At 45.9% G+C, this 19540-nt stretch overlaps 1 protein-coding gene across 1 annotated transcript; it reads left to right on the top strand.

The window, feature by feature from the left end:
* The first annotated feature begins 11140 nt into the window (after positions 1-11140).
* Positions 11141-18784, top strand: TEX36 (testis expressed 36). The gene is made up of 3 exons (XM_032609222.1): positions 11141-11298; positions 17143-17274; positions 18554-18784. Exons 1-3 carry the CDS (start codon positions 11248-11250, stop codon positions 18743-18745), a joined length of 375 nt encoding a protein of 124 aa, XP_032465113.1. The 5' UTR covers positions 11141-11247; the 3' UTR covers positions 18746-18784.
* The last annotated feature ends 756 nt before the right edge of the window (positions 18785-19540 follow it).

Raw genomic sequence — 19540 nt, 5'->3', positions numbered from 1 at the left:
GTGGGCTTCAGTCAGATGCAGGGAGGGGCTGTGCTCTGAGCAGGTATTGAGATGCCTCTCTGCTTCAGCCCTCCCAGGCTCTCAGCTCCAGCTCCAACTTCAGCCCCATCCTGTACCACCTTCTGTCCGCCAGGGTTCAGCGGGAAACAGAGCTCGCTCCAGACGGTTTAGTGAAAATGTATTAATGAAGGCATCACTCATGAACCCACGTGGGACTACAAGCCTTCATCCCTACCACCAGGGGACCAAAGGCATAAAGGAGGGAGTGGTGTTCTGGAGCTCAGTGAAGACTGGAACCAGGGCAGAGGTGGAAGGAAAATAGAGGTTACCAGGGAAATTATGCCAGAACAGGAAGGAAGTAGGGAAGAGATATCCCAGGTTTTCCCACCTTTCTCTTCTCCCGCGTCCTATCACTCAAACCTGCCAGAAAGCCAGAAGGCAAAGGAGCCCAGGTGATGCTGTTGGCAGGGTCAGCCCTCTGGACAAGTCAGACAAGGATGGAGAATGGACCAGGGAAGGGGGCAGGTGGAGAACCCCTACCCACATCCCATCCTGAACTGCCAGCAAAGCCGCCCGTGCTCTGCAGTGGCCACAGTCCACACAGCTGCTGCTGGGAGATGCCTCCCTCTGAGGGTAACCTCAGCTTGGGACCTGCCCAGACCTCAACGTGCGCCCCAGATCTGGCAGGGAGGCTCGCATACACCCACACTCAGAATGAGCACGGAAACTTCTCCCAAGGCCAAATGGAAATGGCTTTTGGACTACCCCCCATTTGGCTGGATTATCTGCACCATTGCCTCCGTCCATTACTGAGGAGAGCCAGGAGGGTCTGGACTGTCCTTGGAGTTCCAGGATGACCTTGTGGAGAGCTGATTACAGTCTGTGTGCGGAAAAAGAAGATGTCCGGCTGTCATTTTTTCCCTCTCTCTGGTTCAGTGAAGCTTGATCTTTGGCCTGTGGCTAGATCCCATATTGAAGAGCCTGTCACTGCTGGTGATTTTGCTTGGAAGACCTCAATTCAGACTGAAGCAAGCCTTTCCATTAGCAAAGCTGTACAGAATCCATATTTGCCTTTGAGACTTACAGGCTCCCCGTGTGGTGCTTGGGGGGCCCCTTCTGCACAGCACTGCTCCTCACCCTCAACCCACTCACATGCCACCTGGCTGCACCCCACTACCTCCAAGTCATAAGAAGAACGGATGCCAGCTGCAGGGGGTCTCATGTCTGAACCAGGAAGAGAATGAGAGGCAGAATCCAAGGTCAGGGCCTGGGGGAATCCTGGAGAAGCCATCTTTGAGAATTAGGATGTCTTCTTGGTGGGCTTTTCTGGTTGGCCCGGAGGGCATCTACCTCTGCCACAGCCTCCTTTACATCCCAAAGCCCCGACTCTATGGAGAGGCCTCAGAACGGGTCCTTAGCTCTGGTCCTGCCCACCTCTGATTCCCTAGGCCCCTCCTCCTTCTGCCCTCGCCGCCACTGGGTTCCCATGGGCCTCTTGACAAAACTCATGCACTTTGGGGGACCGGTAACATATGGTCAAAAGAGCTAACGTTTATTTCCACCTAACTGCGTGTCAGGCACTTTTTTGTGTGCATGTGACCCGTATCAACAGCTTCAATCCTTACAATAACCCAAAGCGGTAGGTACTCGTTTTTTATTTCCATGTTACAGGTGGTAAAACTGATGCACAAAGAGATTAAGTAACTTGCTCGAGGTCGCACACCAAGTGGCGGTGCTGGGCTGCAAGCGTCCCATGCTGCGTTCTCACCCACCGGCCAGCACTGCCTCCAGACGCCATCCCTGCGTGGGATTCCCCAGGGTTTTTGCCACTGCTTATACATTTCTAAATGTTGGAAGTTTTGTCCTGCAGAGCAATATTGAGAATATTGAGAAATATTGAGGTACTAGCATTCAGGTGGCTTTTACTTCACTGTACAACTTAGAGAACACACAACAGATAATTCAAGATACGCTTTTAAAAACTCTGTTTTCCTCCACTGGATTGGGTTAGAACAGAGGTTGGCAATTTTTTCAGACCGAAGAGTCCAACTGCACTAAAATCCAGAAAACATGGTCAACAAAGATGCAGGATGAAAATGCCTATTTTGTTTAACAGAGAAGTATGTTACTTTAAATGATGTTGATTAATAATGGAATGAATTAAATATGGAAGTTATCAACTCTGGTCCTTAGGACTGAGCCTTGGCCTTGATCACTTGGCCAGTGCCCTTGGGGCCTGCCTTAACCCCCTGTCAGGTGGAAGTCTGTCAGGTGATCTATTAACCATAAAAATTAACACTTGTATCAGAGAAATCATGGCAAAAGCTTTTCAGTAGTGGAGAGGAGGGGTATCCCAAATTGGCCTGATCTACCGTTTTGGGGTCTGATTCCTGAGGATATGAAGCACTGACAGTTCCAGATGGTATTCAGAAGAGCCCGTGAAGACGTTTGAGCATGTCTTAGCATTCCTGCTTAAAGACCTCAGCAGCTAGAGAGCTTCCAGAGCTACTGCTGGAACTTGGAACTGCATTATTCCTCACTGTTTGACTTCAAGGCCTTACTCTTAAAAGTCTGGGCTAAGGACAAGGGTCAGGCTGCTGCTGACTTTAAGCTTTATATGATTTTACTTTCCATAAGGCAAAGCTTATTAAGGTGGATTCCACTAGAGCTGACGGGGGAACTTTGCCTGCCACCAGGGTGGAATGAAATGCTTCTTTGGAAGTGTGGACGCATTCCTCATTCAGGCCGTGGGCCCTCTAGAGTATGAACCACTGATAATTGACCATGGTACCTTCAGCACCTGACGCAATGTGGAGGATTGCCTGTAAAACACATTCCTGGAACACGTGTAAATTCATGATTTGACCATAGTCAGTCTAGCCCTCTCTGCTCTAAGCAGACATCACGGATTCTGTATACTTTATAGCTTAATTTACATGCCCTTCTCCTTGTCCAGGCCTGAACTGCAAGACATTGATCATGCATTACTTGCTTTGCTATACCTTCTTTTTAAATTCTTTTAGCTTTATTTCCTACCACAATAACAATACATGCTCATCATGGAAATTTGGAAAAGCTCAATGAAGGAAAAAAAGAAATTCAATTAATTCTAAAATTTTAGTGTAACTTTCCACTTTCCATGAATATGTATGTACATTTTTACAAAAGAGGATCATCCTGTAGAAGTATTTACCTTTCTTTTTGACTGTACAATGCAATGTAAACACTTTTCTGTTGTCATTCTTCTATGTTTTTCATGACTGCATTGGGTTCGACTCTATGTTTCAATTTTTTTTTTCTCTAGCAAATAGTTTAATGAGTGCACTTCGGGCTACATCTTTGTGCAAACATGTGGGTATCTTCTTGTGGTACATTTTCAGAAGTAAAATGACTGGATCATAAGCATGGATGTTTTTAAGGCTTTTGGAGAGCTGTTGCAACAAAATCACTCTTTGCTGTCAGTGCTGGCAGCACCACTGGACAGGGTCTAAGGTGCTCCCGACTGCCCAGTGGGGTATGTGTTACCAAGAGGTGACCTTTGTAGATGCGACTTTCTGCTTCAGTGGTCCTTTGTTCCTTACAGATGAACTGGTCTTTAAGGGTTCGATGCTTCCCGTGGCTTTTTGTTCAAATGTCTCTTTTAAAATTGATGTTGAATGCAACCTCCAACTGGAGATCATGTACTGTCTGTTGCTCGATCACTCAGCTTCCATTCTTGTGGATTTCCCACTGAACCAACCTCATTGATTTCTCCTCAAGGATGGCCTGTAGGTAAGGGCTCTCTTACCTGAGAGTACAACCTTCTCTCTAGAGGCCAACTTTGTGAGGGCTTTGCCGTGTGGAACCATTCTACCCACAGGGATTATTTTGCCTTAGACAATGCCCTGCTCTCCAGGATTGGCCGTGGGGATCTTCCTGGGAAGTGAGTTGAGGTGTTTCAGCACGGCAGTTTTTTAAAACTGGGGTCTGACTGTTCTCTGCGGCCTTTTCGGATGCCAGCAACAGTTGGCCACAGTAGGAGATGCTCACTGGAATGTTCCCGGGCTGTCGGTGCACAAGTCACAGTTGCTCTGGCCAATGGGAAATGAGAGCTAATTTGCTCTAAGGGCCCTAATTGGCTGATGGTGCAGTTCCGTGCCTACTATTTTAAGGCTGTGTTTCTGGCCCCAGCTTGGCAGGCTTGCTTGAGACATCTGGCAACAATGATCAGAATGCCTCTTTTTTTCAAGGAGGCTCACCATCGATTCATCTATGGACTCACAAGGAAAGGCTTATTTAGTAGAGCCAACATGTTTCAAAGAAAAGTATATTTTCATTAACTAGCCTCAAAGCAGTAATTACACGTTCAGAGAACTCAGTAAAAATTTATTTCTAAATATTTGGCAGTGAAATGTTGAAGGCAGCGCATGAGTACGTGTGAGTGTGTGTGTGTGTGTGTGTGTGTGCGCACACGTGTCTAACATGTTGCATGTGTTTTAAATAAACCCAGCGTCTAAAAGGAAGCAGGAAATACAATTGTAGACTTTGAAATTTAATTTTTAGCAACAGGATGTGTTTCTAAATACTGCTAATATATCAAAAGGAAAATGTGTGTTTAAAGGCTTTAAAATTGTTATCAAAGCAATTGTAAAGCAAATGAGGTGGCTTTTATTTTTTATTTTTTTACAGTGGTGGTGTCTGAACACTGGAAACCAAATTTCAACCGAGGATCAAAAGCAACGGTGATGTCTTTGCATGAGATGCAGCTGAACTTCGATGCTCCCGCAATCTGATTCACAATTTATAATCACAGTTATCACAGAACCATTAAAAGCCTATTAACTTGAATTCCCACAATTCCTTGAGGGCAAGGGCAAAGAGAGAGCAACGTAACTTTGAATGTAAATGTAACACAAGGTTCGAACGGAGAGAATCTCTTTTAATTGTGCCAGCGGAAGATGTCGTATGGATGCATCTACCCTAGCAGATGGCTGATGTAAGAATACAACGTGAAGTCTTAAGAGGCTCGGGATGTTATGAAAACGATTTCTCTGTGAAGCGACTGGTAAAGTGTCTGCCCGCCCCAGACCTCTTTCTGGGAGGAGGAAGAGGAGGTGACTTGTTAAAATGTGTTCACTGCACGCTGGGTTGGCTGGACAAACACTATGCGGTGTCTGATTGAATCAGCCTGAAAAGAATCCTCGGCCCCATTCAGTGGGAGCAAAAAAGCCCAGCTACTGTCCAAGCCCTCGTCATGTGAGAAATCTGATTTCATGTTTTTCCACCCTTCAGTGCCTGTGCTGACATTTCCCCTAACAATGCTATTATGTGCTGTACAGCCAGACAGTGCAGTCAGTAAGCTGTCCTGAGACTCCGGATAAAACGGAGAGCTCTTATCTCACTGCAAAACAATTAGAGACCTCGTGCAGCCGTGAGCTGTGTGCATGCCAACATACCAACGATGGTCTGTTCCCCAATTTCTGAGCCCTCCCTGGAGACACACACGCCCGCACATTGGGATGCTTGCTCTAAATGGTCCACGTGCGTGTGCCCCTGGCGAGCTGGACGTGGTCCTTGTCTCGCCTTTGTGAAGGATTATTGGAATCACCTGAGGAAGGAAAGCGCTTTCTGCCGTCTCCAGCGCTGGTTCTGAAATAACTAATTCCAATCAATCCGTCCTCACCTCATATGAGTTCTTCCTGCAGGAACTGCCCACATTCACTGCCCAGTTTGATCCTGTTCCCACGATGGAGAAAGCAAATGGCTTGGTCCCGAGGGAGCGGGTTATTGACTAGGTACTTAATTAGGCGCACAGCCCCGATGGGGTCGTTCTGCCACCGTCAAAACGACTGGACCATGGCATGGCGGAACCATGAATTTGGTTTACTATCATTTGCCACCGTTGAACCAATGGGGTAGGAATCTAAATGAAACGTTAAGACAACCACACGGCAGCCTGTTTATATAACTGTGCAAAGAAACAGCATGTGTCTCAGGGTCCTCTGGGGGAAAACCTCTACTTCCCTACTTCCGTATTAGGCACGCTGAGGTCGGTGTTATGCCTTCTAGAACGGTTTTAAGCGCCGAAGGGAAGACCTCCTAGGAAAATAGGATATAAACTCTTTTAGCCTCCTACTTGAGTTTCCAAATCTTTAAAAGTCTAAAAGGACAGTGATCCTTGCCCAGGAATTAGGCTGCAATTCTTCTCTGTAGGTACAAGGTCAAATGGGCCCACGGGTGCCCTGAATCCTCTGTCTTTTCACAGAAAGACCGAGAAAGTCTCAAGCACTGACCAAGGCCTTGAGATTCTCCAGGGTCGTGCTTCTCAAACTCCATGTGCACACAGATCACCCGGGCGTCTTGTTAAAATGCAGTAGGTCTGGGCATGGACCTGAGACTCTGCATTTCTAATAAACTCCCAAGTGGTGCTTGGGTTGCTGGTCCAAGGACCACACCTGGAGCAGTGAGGCCTTGGTGGTGGGAAGGTTCCTTACCTCACAGCCAACTTAGAAGGAAGTAGGGGAAAAAAGACCTCGCGAAGGCAACGTCGCAAGGCTTGATGCTGTGTACATTTCCTATCTGCCTTTTCAAGGCACCCCCGGTGACAGAAATAGCCTGGAATGTGAAGAAAGAGCAAGGAGGCAAGGACAGATTGGTGGCCATCCACGCAATTTACTGAATGGACGAGCCTCGGGTCCCGGTCGAGCTGGAGAAGTTGGGGTGTAACGTCAGGACTCAGCCCACGTCTGTCATTTATGACTTTGTCTTATTATCTTTGTAACAAGGCTCTTTTATTAGCTCACAGTTTGCTGCCAAGGTGCTGAAATCGCCGTTATGTTTTATGGTACACGGTAAGAGGAGAGAGGGGATCTTAAAAGACCTACAGATCTCTTCTTCGTTGAGGGACCTCACCTCCTCTCTCTCCTCCCCGCGTGGGATGGAGATGAACTGACCGTCACGTTCCGAGACACTCTTCATTTCCTCTTCAGCTGAAAAATATATATTTATTTGACTGTTTTGCTTTATGATCGTGGAGGCCGGCATTTTCCATTCCAGTGCTCTCTGTTCTGAACCACACTTGTAATTACTGCTGTCTTTTATTCTGTGTCTTCGGAGGACTGTCCCGTTCAAAGTGCGAGAGGGCAAAAGCTGCTGTCTTTCCAGGGGGTGGAAACGATAGCATCGAGTCTTCACGTAAACCTCAACAAACACGGAAACACAGAAGTGAAAATAGGAATAACAAACGCATCCAGTGGAGAAATGGAAATCAAACTAAATATTTCCACCTGTCTTTTTCAGAATTTGGAGAAAGAAGAAACTCGGCACGCCTGCTGCATCCTGAGGGTGAGTCTTATTTCTAAGGTGATTTTTCTAAAAAAGCAAAAGTTCTCAACTGGCGTGTTGTTGTTACCTGTTCCTCACGTCTCTGTTACCGACATTGGCCAGCTGGTCAGGGTCACAAAGGGCAAGGTGCCGGTCCACAGCTCTTGGATGGCCTGGAGGCCCTGAGTGGCCTGCCTTCTGCTTTTTCCTCAATCGTCTCCACCCTGCGTGGTCCTCTGACCTCCTTTTGGTTCCTGGGTGAGTCAAGCTCCACCCAATATCAGGGCCTCTGACGGGCTCTCCCTCCACCTGGCCGTGCTCCCCTCAGTTCATTGAAGTCATTCTTCATTTCTTCATCACCTTCCTGGTCCCCCTTCAGATTCGTGCAGGTCCCACTGTCACATGGTCTTGAGCACCCAGTACCTCTCATAACTATAACCAATTATCTGTGTGGTAATGTCTGTCTCCCCACAAGAGAGCCAGCATCGTGAGGACAGCGACAGTACTTACTGTGACCTTAACTGTGTCCAGTACAATTTGCTAGATGGCAGCAATGTTTTGAGTGACCAATTCTCCAAGTTACCAATGAACCAAAAGCTTCTCTAGACGCGATTTGAAAAGTTTAGAGCGATTCACGTCTCAGCAAGGTTATCAAAAATTGTCATTACCTGGGCAATGTCTCACATCCTTACCGACTCACGCGTGTCAGCAGAGTCAAGCGTTTTTATAAATGTTACTGTTTCTACCTTTCAACTGCACAAACTTCCAGGTTGGTCAAGTTCTCCTTCTTGTCTTTCAATTCGTCTTACTTGTCTTGATCCAGGAATTGTTTTCTTGAGTGGAAGGGAGAGAGATGCAGTTGATTTTCCAGATAGTTTGCAACATAGGGTAAAACAAGCAAACAAAAAATGTGCTTCACGTGACAGGTGCCTGAGTACTTTTCAAGATGATGTGCAAATGGGTTGTGCATCCATTGTAATTTCCATGAGTTCTGTACGAATCATGAACCATAAGAAAAACGTACAATTGAGTCACCTCAATTCTGTTGCTATTTGCAGAAAGTATCCAGATAGTTTACCTCGCAGGGTGAAAAGAAAATGTGTTTTATCATTCAGATGCCTGAGAATTTCTCAGATGCTCAACATTTTACATGCAGATGGCTCGGCTTTTCCCATATGCAAGTTAAGTCGTCTGGGATTTGTGGACGTGAAGGTGGAGGTAAAACTTTTGGTGGCATGATGAACTGCAGCGTGCCCGTGTGTGCAGGTGTGAGAGTTGTGTGGGCAGCACACCTGGGCACGTGGCCGATGCGTGTGTGAAAACACACCCGTGGTTCCACCACTTTCCCACCAAAGACAGCAACTTGCTAATTAAAACGAGGAATGGCACTGTGCCCTGAAAACACGTGGAAGAGATAGGCACAGCTGCTTTTCATAAGGTCCCTGACACTTTGGATGTAAAAGATCTGAAAGTCAAAGTACACAACAGCTGTCATTTCAAAAAATACATTGGGTGGAACAATTAGATACAAATGTTGTAGATAACGCACTGAAAATAATTTTTGGTTAATCAATAATTGGGGGTCCTAGTCATCTGATGTATTGGCAAATCCATGATTTACTACTTATGAAAAGTTGATTTTGGTGATTGTCTTACCACTGTTTGAACACAGTGCTGGCACACAGTGGGTCTTCCCGTCAGTATTTGTTGAATGAACGTGCCCATGTCTCAGCACTGCCTTCACAGCTACCTTTAACAGGCGGTGTTGCGTCACTGCATTCTGAGCAGGGCCCAGCTCCTGCAAAGACCCAAAGCAGGATGGAGCTCCACCCTCCGGTGTTCCCGGCCCCAGTGATCTTAGTGCCCTGAGTGCTACAGGACTTGTTTTCAGAGTGGGTCTCCAAGTTCAGCTCAGTAATTCAAACCTCCGAAAAGAATAACATCAACAATGAACAACCCCACCCCGATCTGCAGCTAGGAAACCCTAGCTGGAAAAAACTGGAATTTCATTTTTCCTGGCCAGGTTTTCTTTATTTGCTTTTGATTTTCTTGGACAAATCTTTTAGAATTTTAAACAATCGTTCAACAGGGGAAAATTGGAATACACCTTAACCAGTGATTGTATACCTTGTTTAATAGAACATAAGACTAAATACAGAGGAGATGAAGAATATATTTAGAAACGGGATTTTAGATCTAAAGGATTTTCTGCTCCATCGGTGGAGACAAAGGGAATGTCTGTGAAATACTAGGGTTTGGAAGTGGCACCGTTGCTAGGTCTTTAGTGTCAGTCTTCAGCTCCCTCCCTCCTTATTGCTTTGCTCCCAGTCTCTTGATGTGGGAGAAGCAGCATTCGGCACTCATCCTTCCCCTCCATTTGTGCAGAGCTCCCTGGCATGACATCCACTGGGGAGGGAGGGCCATCCCACCGGAGGAGCACATGATGGCAGTCATTTGACCCCTGGCCTGCCAGAGCTCACAGTGAGGAGGGATCATGGCTAAGAGGCCCAGTTTCATGCAGATTAAAGAAAGGGAGTTAAAAGCAATCCTAGAAAATTCACTGCCCAGTAATTTAATGTGGTCAGGGAAGTGCAGTGAAACGAATCCTGTTTGATGCTGGCATTGAAATCGGCCTCAGTACATCTGGGTTCTAGTTTGGACTTTGCTACAAATGAGCTGTGTGACTATGGGTGCGTCCCTGCACCTCTCTGAGACTCCCTTTCCTCATCTGTAAGCGGAGATGGTTACTAACACCTGCTCAGTTTCAGTCTGTGTTCCACCTCAGGCATCTCAGCCAGGAACACAGCTCTCTGGGCCGTCGGTGCTGGCCAGAGGAGAGGTCCCATATCACTAACACGGCAACTCTTGTTAGGACACCCTCGTCGATGATTAGGGGAAGAGGGTCTTGAGGACACAATTTCTTAGCAAAAAACAGAGAGTTGGACAAATTCTCCCATTGATGTTTACTCTTATTTTCACATGGAGTAGCCAAGAGAATTGTCAAGACACAGAATTTAAAAAAGGAAGGAAGGGGCTTCCCTGGTGGCGCAGTGGTTGAGAGTCCGCCTGCCGATGCAGGGGACACGGGTTCGTGCCCCGGTCTGGGAAGATCCCACATGCCGCACGGAGCGGCTGGGCCCATGAGCCATGGCCGCTGAGCCTGCGCGTCCGGAGCCTGTGCTCCGCAACGGGAGAGGCCACAACAGTGAGAGGCCCGCGTACCGCAAAAAAAAAAAGGAAAGATGGAAAGAAATGAAGGAAGGGAGGGAGGGAGGGGAAAGAAAAGCAGAAATCACGTAACTGAGTAGAAGTGAGGTAGGACTTGAGTGTCCGGGCCCCAAGAGGAAGGTCAGCTCTCTTTACTAACTACTCATGACTGCTGCTTCCTCATGGCCTCATGGCCTCAGCAGTGAGCAGTAGGGGAGTCACAGTGGGTGAGCTGGGACGTGCAGGCAGCCGGGAAAGGAGCACGTGGGGAGGCCTGAGTCCTGGCTGGGTGTAGACAAGGCAGAGTCAACTCACTTCTCTGAAAACTAAGAGGTTGGAATAGATGGTTACCGTGAGGATATTCAACTCAGAAGTCATCAGAGGATTTGGAGGGTACAGAGTTCGCCATTATCTCAAGACTGTCTGGTCCACACCTGTGCGACCTGTGTGTATGGCTTTCTCACCTGGGACCTGGAGGCTTACACGCTGGGGAGCGGCAGCTGCAAGTGACCCGAGGCAGGAGCCCTTGGGAGGCTTGGAACACCCGCTCTCCTCCCCCATTGTGATGGGTGGGCTCTGATGCTATGACAACAGGGACCACTCCCGGACTTCCCCTCCTGGTAGAGGCTGAGAATTAAAGGTCAGGAGCAAGGAGGAGTGGCTTCCCAGGTATAGAACTCATGAGGCGATGGAGGGATAAGAGAGCCAACCTCAGCCCCCTTCAGCTTCCTGCAGAAAATGCCCAAAGGGAGACGCTTCAACCCACCTTTAGACAAGGATGGAAGATGGGTAAGAAGGATGATGCCCTCTCTCATCTTTCTCAGGCCACGTGGGTGTGGTCAGGACACTTCTGCTACTTACCATAGTATGACGTCTGACAAATCACTTCACCCAGCCTCAGTTCCTTCATCTGTGAAATGGGAATCTCATAGTATCCTTGGGAGGATCAAATGAAATTAATCTGAGTGTAAAGCGCTCAGCAGGCTGGCAACTTGTGACTGTTCACTAAGCAGTAACTGGTGTGCGCTCTGCGTTTTCTCTTTTCTATAATATCTATCTTCTGACACACTATATAATTTATTATATAAACTCCATGAGGCTGGTTATCTTTGTCTTTTCTTTTCCCCACTGGTTGTATCACAGAAAATAGCGGTACTAGCCTCTTCCAGGGCAGTAATACATAGAAAATTTTTTTTAAATTTGTTTGTTTAAAAGGAAAAAGAAAAATGGAAAACATCTTGGAAAATTTGGGCCTGAAGGCTTTAAAAACCCTAAGCAACTTAGTCTTTCTAAATCTCAGTCTCTTTGTCTGTTAAATGGGAGCATAATAGACTAAGGTTAGAGGCCATGGTGGGGATTAATGAGATAATTCATACAAAGGTGCTTAGTATAATACAATGGAAACATAGTAACCACTCAATACTTGCTATTATATAGATAATATATAACATATGTAGATATGTAATATATATATGTATATATGTCCACCATGCAGAACCCACGGGTACTGAAGGGCAACTAAGGGACCTGAGCATCCTTGGATTTTGATACCCACAAGGTGGGATGGGGGGAACCAATCCCCCACAGATCCCAAGGGATATATATTTATACTGATATTCTTTCTTGTATACCCTGCTCCATTTCACAGATTTAAAGTAATGAATGGAAAATATTCACAATAAAGTAGTAAAGTATATAAAAATAAGAATTCAGAACCAGTTTAAATATAATTTAAGAGGCTGAGACTGGGAAAATATGTCACATAGACATGCAGGCCATATGGCCTAAACAGTAGCTATTTGGATATAACATTTGACTCTGAGTTTCATGGCAGCCAAAGTAAAATGGGACATAACGTGAACTACATACACTAATTGGTTAGGAAGAGACAACGTAAGCTTCTCAGACTAAATAGCTTGGCCTCTTTTTATCACCTACAGTATCAGTTAGGGCTGTGTTTGACTGAATATTATAAAAAGCTGACTACGGTGCCTTATCCAGACAGGGGTCTGTGTTTCTCTAGTAACAATCAGTGCAGAGGGAGGCAGTTCAGGGCTGGTACAGATGCCCTAGGGCGTTGTCAAAGGCCCAGGTTCTTTTCAGCCTCCTGTCCTGTTATCCTTAGTGCAGTGTGTCAACTCAGGCAGGTAAATCAACGGATTTACCGGAAAGAGGAAAGTCAACGGATAAATAGATGGAAGGCAGCTGTCAGCTAAGTTTGCCCCATTTTCTAGGGGAAACAATCTCTTTCCCACGAGCCCCACCCACAGACTTCTGCTTTCGTTTCAACTGGTCACATGGCCAATTTAGCTGCAAGGGAGTTTGGGGGGGTATTTTTTAACCAACCACGTTGCCACCCCAAACAAAGTCAGGGTTCTGTTATAAGGCAGAAATAGAGAAAGAACGTTGCATCTCCTATTGGTGTCCCAGGAATGTACCTGGGCCCAGTTTAAGTGGGGAGCCTTTGGTGTGGGTCCTTTCTGCTGCCGGCTCCTAAGAGCATAAAAAGGATAGTGCTGACGTGAAGTTTCCCAAAGTAAATTGTTGGGAAAATTAAAGAAATTGTTGGCTTTGCATCAGCAGCAGCCCATTTGGGAGACGAATTGCCACACTGGAGGTGACAGTCATTTCGCAGTTGACCTTGCTGGTGGTAATCTGGCTGTTACTAGGTAGAAAAGGCTCTCTGCACACACTTTCACCTTCCTATTTAATATTTCAGTCATTGAGTGATTGAATGCAGCAAAAATTTCACTGCCAACTAGTTAAAAAGCTGTATTTCACGGTTACAATATCTAACAGAAGGGTTTATTTCACAGCTATCATGTTATAGCCATTAAGTATATATTTTAAAAGAGTGAAATTAAAATGCTAGAGCCATTTTTTTTTTTACAGTGATTTAGTCCACGGACTTGCAGAATACAAATGAACTCAAGTCAGTCGTCATTTAGCTGGTGACAGGGATCCTTCGTGATGTAGAAAAACTCCCCACCTTGGCCTGATTTTCCATAACTTGGAAAATCAGATTGGAGGAGGGGAAAAGGGAAAGGTTCTGAGTCTGGAGGCCCTCCGTATTATTTATATTTACTTAAAAATTGTTTAAAAGCATTAAAAAATATATAATGAATTAGAAAAATATATATGAATTAGAAATGTGTAGGTTGCTTTTGAAAAATTTCTGGGGTATATTGTTAAGTGAGAAAAGCAAGGTGTAAAATAGTGTGTATCATATGGTCCAATTTTTATAAAGCAGTGTAAGTCCATTTTGTAGGTACGGGTGTTTGTAAAGGATCGTACGAGAGCTATCGTCATTACTATTGTTCTCACTGTTATCTGGGGTGTTGGTGGGGGTGACAAGAAGGGGAAGGAAACAGAAACCAAAAGTTACCATTAAATTATAAAAAAGCATTTATTGTAAATCAAAACCACAATGAGGGATCACCTCCCACCAGTCAGAATGGGTATCATCAGAAAATCTACAAACAACAAATGCTGGAGAGGGTGTGGAGAAAAGGGAACCCTCCTGCACTGTTGGTGGGAATGTAAATTGGTGCAGCCACTATGGACGTTCCTTAAAAATCTAAAAATAGAACTACCATATGACCCAGCAATCCCACTACTGGGCATATACCCTGAGAAAACCATGATTCAAAAAGGCATATGCACCCCAATGTTCATTGCTGCACCATTTACAATAGCCAGGACATGGAAGCAACCTAAACGTCCATCGAAAGATGAATGGATAAAGAAGATGTGGCACATACATACAATGGAATATTACTCAGCCGTAAAAAGAAACGAAATTGGGTCATTTGTAGAGACGTGGATGGACCTAGAGACTGTCATACAGAGTGAAGTAAGTCAGAAAGAGAGAAACAAATATATATTAACGCATATATGTGGAATCTAGAAAAATGGTACAGATGGAGCGGTTGGCAGGGCAGAAGTTGAGACACAGATGTAGAGAACAAACGTATGGACACCAAGGAAGGAAACCAGGGTGGGTGGGGGTGGGGGGATGAATTGGGATTGACATATACACACTAATACGTATAAAATAGGTAACTAATAAGAACCTGCTGTATAAAAAATAGATAAAATTCAAATAAAAAAGTAAAACAGAGATCAGAAAAATAAATAAAAAGGTCACATTTATAATTTTATAAATTTATAATTTTTGAAGCCACATTTATAATACAATCCTATATGTGCAAATTATGCATATATATGGGTGTACAGTTGCACAAGGATGCATGACGAAGTTGGTCACCAAAGAGTTAAGGGGAGGACTTCCCTGGTGGCGCAGTGGTTAAGAATCTGCCTGCCAATGCAGGGGACACGGGTTTGAGCCCTGGTCCAGGAAGAGCCCACATGCCGTGGAGCAACTAAGCCCATGCACCACAACTACTGAGCCTGCACTCTAGAGCCCATGTGCCACAGCTACTGAGCCCGTGTGCTACAACTGCTGAAGCCTGCGTGCCTGGAGCCCGTGCTCTGCAGCAAGGGAAGCCACCATAATGAGAAGCCCGCGCACTGCAAGGAAGATCCAACACAGCTAAAAAAAAGAAAAAAAAGAGTTAAGGGAAAAGAGTGATGGGATTTCCGGGGAATTCTACTTCCTTCCTTATGTTTTTCTTTATTGTTTGAACTTTTAAAAACCATAAGCATGTATTATAACTCTAATCAGAAACAAATACAATTATTTTCGTTGGGAAAACGAGGCAATTAATAGATGCACTTCATTAAGAAACATATAAACGATGGCAAAAAAGTCTTCTTCCTTCCCTGGTGCCCTCCTCCGAGGTAACCCTGTCGCTTGGCCATGGAAGAGCCCGTCCACATGATGGTGTGTTGATTTGTGTGGTTGTCTCCTTGCCCTTGATCCCTGTTCCTACTCTGCTCACCCCACAGGCAGCTATTCACACGTGTATAATGGGAGTTCTTTTACTGAGATGCGTTCTTGTAAATTATGTATTGTTGTTTTGTGAGCATGGATTATTTATTTACATAAATGGTGTTGGGTTATAGATCTCATTTTGTTTCTTCTTTCCACTCAGGACTGAGTTTACAAGATCTCTCTGAGGCTATGTGTCATCTGGACAATTGGTTCTCCTTTGCTCTGCCAACAATGCCCCACCAAGTATACCACATAGATGACATAATCTCTCTACCTTTTGACATAAATAGTAGCATACTAAACACACTCCTGTGCAGAAATTAAACAAAAGCCATACTTAGATGTGCAGTTATATCATGACTTGAGAAGGAATGGGAGAGAGTGGCAGTGTTAGCTAATATCATTATAATCCCAAAGAGAAGGAAGGACTGGCTTTGGGTGTGACAATGGGTTTGGTGACAAGGGAGGGGACAGCTGTGAGCAAAAATAGAACCTGCCAACAGCTATTGAACACTCGCTGGGTGCGTGCATTTTCTCCCTTAATCACATCTACCTTATCAAATAAGTATTGTTATTTCCATTTGACAGATAAAGAAACTGGGGCCTGGAAAAACTAAGTCTCTTGCGGAAGGCTGACCTCATGGGAGAGAGAGCTGGGATTGGTCTCAGGGCGTTTGAATCTACTGTTTGTGACCCACCACGTTATGCTTCCTCCCTTTTCAGGAATTTTCACTAAGAGTCAGGGTCTTGCCTTCTGTTTGTATTGTAGTTTCCATTCATATTCCTCTCCTTGAGATCCCTGCTCCAAAGTCCACTTTGTTGGGGTGGCTTTTAAGAGGCACTGTTTATATAAAATTGGGGTGAGCTACAGTGGCTGTCAAGTACCACTCGCATCCCTCTTCAGGGGGAATTCGGGAATGGACTACTTGCGCAGCTGCTGAAAGTGTGGCCTGGGAGGTCCACCCCTAGATATTCCTTGGCTGAAAAGAGCTGCTGCCCCAAGGTCACCTCCTGGGTCCCCACCATCCTCTTCTACCCAGTGACTGATTGACAAAGGCTCACAAGGGCCCAGTCCCCTCACTCCGTCAGGCTGACTCTGAGAAGGCATCCATGTCTAGAGCTCCCTGTGGGGTTGGTCCAGGCCTTTGTTGGGACTCTGCCTCCCTAGGCCCAGTCCTGCTTCCTTTCCTTCTGTTCATAGAGAGATGCTAAAGCCCACCCCCAGCCATCCAAATAATCTTCCCACCCTCTACCATTCTCCATTCTCCATGGAGACTCAACGTGACCCTTCTCTCCTCCCCTTCCCCGTGTCCTGAGGTCCACTTCATACCTGCAGGAGGTAGGCTCACCCCTGTGAACATGGGCTGAATCCTTGGCCCCAAGTGCAGAGAGCTCCCTTACCACAAGGAAGATCTCAAATAATGCATTCTGTCTCCTCAGAGCACATCAACTCCCTCTCACGGGGCCACACCCTCCTCACCAGGCCTCGGAAACATTTCCAGGCCCCGAGCGGCAGGGTGGCCCCTGTAACTTGAAACAACCGGCAGTGGTGGCCTCGGGCCATGACAATATTTTTTGTCTTGGAAAGAATACTTGAAAATTACAAAAATTATGCCATTTCCATCACATGCCAGAAGCACCCAAATTGCATTTTAATCCCTTTACAGAGGAAGCCCTGATACTTGGCTTAGAGATTCAGATGTGTCTGGTTTTAATCAAGGCGTGTGCTGTTTTTCCAGTTCCCTCACGTTGGACTAATGCAAAAGACACCAGAATCCATCACACGTACCATGTTAAAAGAGTCCAGTAGTCCACGTTTATCTCGGCAAGTGGAGGAGAAGCTACCGGCGATCTACAAAGTGCGGGAGAAGGTGAGTCCTGAGAGCTGGCCATGTGCCCCCCTGGCTCTTCAAGGGGGTGGCACCACTGGCACCAGACAGCTCTTTCTCAGAAGGAACTGCTCACTTGCCCTCCCTGGACCCCTAAATTCTGGTAGCATCCTACCTCATACACTGGTCAGTACGATACCTCAGATAGCCTTTAAAAGGAAATACCTCTGGTCCAGACAATAAACTTAGGCTCCTCTATGGACAGAGTTCTTTTCTTTTCTTTGTGAAGATTTTTTTTGGATGTAGACCATTTTTAAAGTCTTTATTGAATTTGTTACAATATTGCTTCTGTTTTATGTTTTCGGGGTTTTTTGGCCGTGAGCCATGTGGGATCTTAGCTCTCTGACCAGGGACTGAACTTGTACCCCCTGCATTGGAAGGCGAAGTCTTAACCACTGGACCGCCAGGGACGTCCCTATGGACAGAGTTCTCAACATGCACGTTCTTCCTTGCTGGCCAGTTCATGAGCAACTTTAGGGGCATGAAGTGGCCGGAGGGAGAAACAGGGTTAACTTCACATTTAGCCGCCCTGGACCAGAGAGCTCTGGTCTACTAGAATCCATATTGGGCAGAAGAAGAAGATGGCCTCAAAACTCTTTTCCAGCTTTCAATTCCATGCCTACAGACTTTCCCTTCCTTGTATCTCAATAAAATGTTTTAAAGAGGATTTTTTTTTTTTTTAAGAGGATTTTTTATGATTTTCAGCAATCTGACAATAAGGTTGAGTTTCAAAGCCTTGAGCTGACGCACACACCCAAGACCTCACCCTGTGCCGTGTGCGCCATCGCTGTCGATGAATTTACTTCTTCTTTTTTTAAATAAATGTATTTATTTTGTTTATTTTTGGCTGCTTTGTGTCTTCGTTGCTGCGCGAGGGCTTTCTCTAGCTGTGGCGAGCGGGGCTGCTCTTCGATGTGGTGCACGGGTTTCTCATTGCAGTGGCTTCTCTTGCTGCGGAGCACGGGCTCTAGGCACACGGGCTTCAATAGCTGTGGTGCGTGGGCTCAGTAGTTGTGGGGCATGGGCTTAGTTGCTCTGAGGCGTGTGGGATCTTCCCGGACCAGGGCTTGAACCCGTGTCCCCTGCATTGGCAGGTGGATTCTTAAGCACTGCGCCATCAGGGAAGCCCTGATGGGTTTAATTCTTACTTAGAGGTCACTTTGCCTCCTCCATCTTCCTTCCATGCCCCTGTAGGTGTGTTCTGGAAGCATACTGGGGTTCTGATGTGTGCCTTTTTATCTCTTCCCTTGCTCTTTTCCAGCAAGCAGTGAATAACAACTTCCCCTTCTCTGTACACGACAATCGTCACAGCTGTCAGAACTCTGGATTCTACCTCGACTCTGTGAGTATTTCTCTCCAAGTTGCTAATAAAATGAGAAGCGACATTAGGGCTTTTGATTTTCTGAGACGTGTTGAAGATAGAGGACTGACCTCAAAATTGGAACAAGATTAAAGCCTCATAACAGGTTACCGGGGGGGGGAAAAGCATAAAATTCTCAGAGTCCCACGTAGCTTTCAAAATCTGCACCAGCCTTCCTTCCGCCTAGGTTTCTGTGAATTTCATGCTCATCAAGGTGCTTTCCCATCAACTGTCTCATTTGTGAGATTTCTTGTGAAGATCTGTCATGGGAAGGACGGATTGCCTGTGTGTGTCTCTGGATGGCAGAGCCAGGATCCATGAGGAGTCAAAGGAATGGATGGGGAGCTTACATGATATAAAGAAGGACTTCCTAGTAACTGCAGTTGTCTTTTCTCTGGAGGTGGTGTTTCCCCATCACTGAAGAAAATAAAGTCTGATAGCACTGGTTAGTGGTGGTTAACAAAGCACTGGGCAACGAAAAGAGATTGCGAGCGCATATGTAATTTAAAATTTTCTAATGGCCACACTAGTAAGAGTTGATGAGGAAGCCTGTGATCAGAGACCCAAAGGTGCTGGGATATTGGGAATCCTCTGGGATAGGAAAGAATCTTTGGATCTCTCGGTGTAAGAACCATCCCACTGAGTGCTGGAGATGCAGCCTGGGGTGGATATACTGAGGAGCCACCTGGGTGCAGAGAACCTACTTGGGGTCCCAGGGAGTCCAGGCTGTGGTCTCTCCGGTTCTGCCCTCCATGTCTCTAGAAGTCCAGTCCTCTTGGTGGGAGTGGAAGGCTCTGAGAACCAGGATGTTGTGAGTGTCAATTTATAGCCTTCAACAGGTTGATAAAGGATGTTTCTTGTAAGGGTGATCATACTGTGCATTTAGAG

The sequence above is a fragment of the Phocoena sinus genome, chromosome 16 (genome assembly GCF_008692025.1).
Source record: "Phocoena sinus isolate mPhoSin1 chromosome 16, mPhoSin1.pri, whole genome shotgun sequence".
NCBI lineage: Eukaryota > Metazoa > Chordata > Mammalia > Artiodactyla > Phocoenidae > Phocoena > Phocoena sinus.
The sequence above is the reverse complement of the archived record's forward strand: the minus strand, read 5'-3'. Positions and strand labels throughout refer to the sequence as shown.

Coding starts and splice junctions, on each gene's coding strand:
- TEX36 (XM_032609222.1), top strand. CDS start 11,248: ATGCCCAAAGGGAGACGCTTCAACCCACCTTTAGACAAGGATGGAAGA. Junction 11,299..17,142: donor TAGACAAGGATGGAAGATGG/GTAAGAAGGATG, acceptor CTGTTTTTCCAG/TTCCCTCACGTTGGACTAAT. Junction 17,275..18,553: donor TCTACAAAGTGCGGGAGAAG/GTGAGTCCTGAG, acceptor GCTCTTTTCCAG/CAAGCAGTGAATAACAACTT.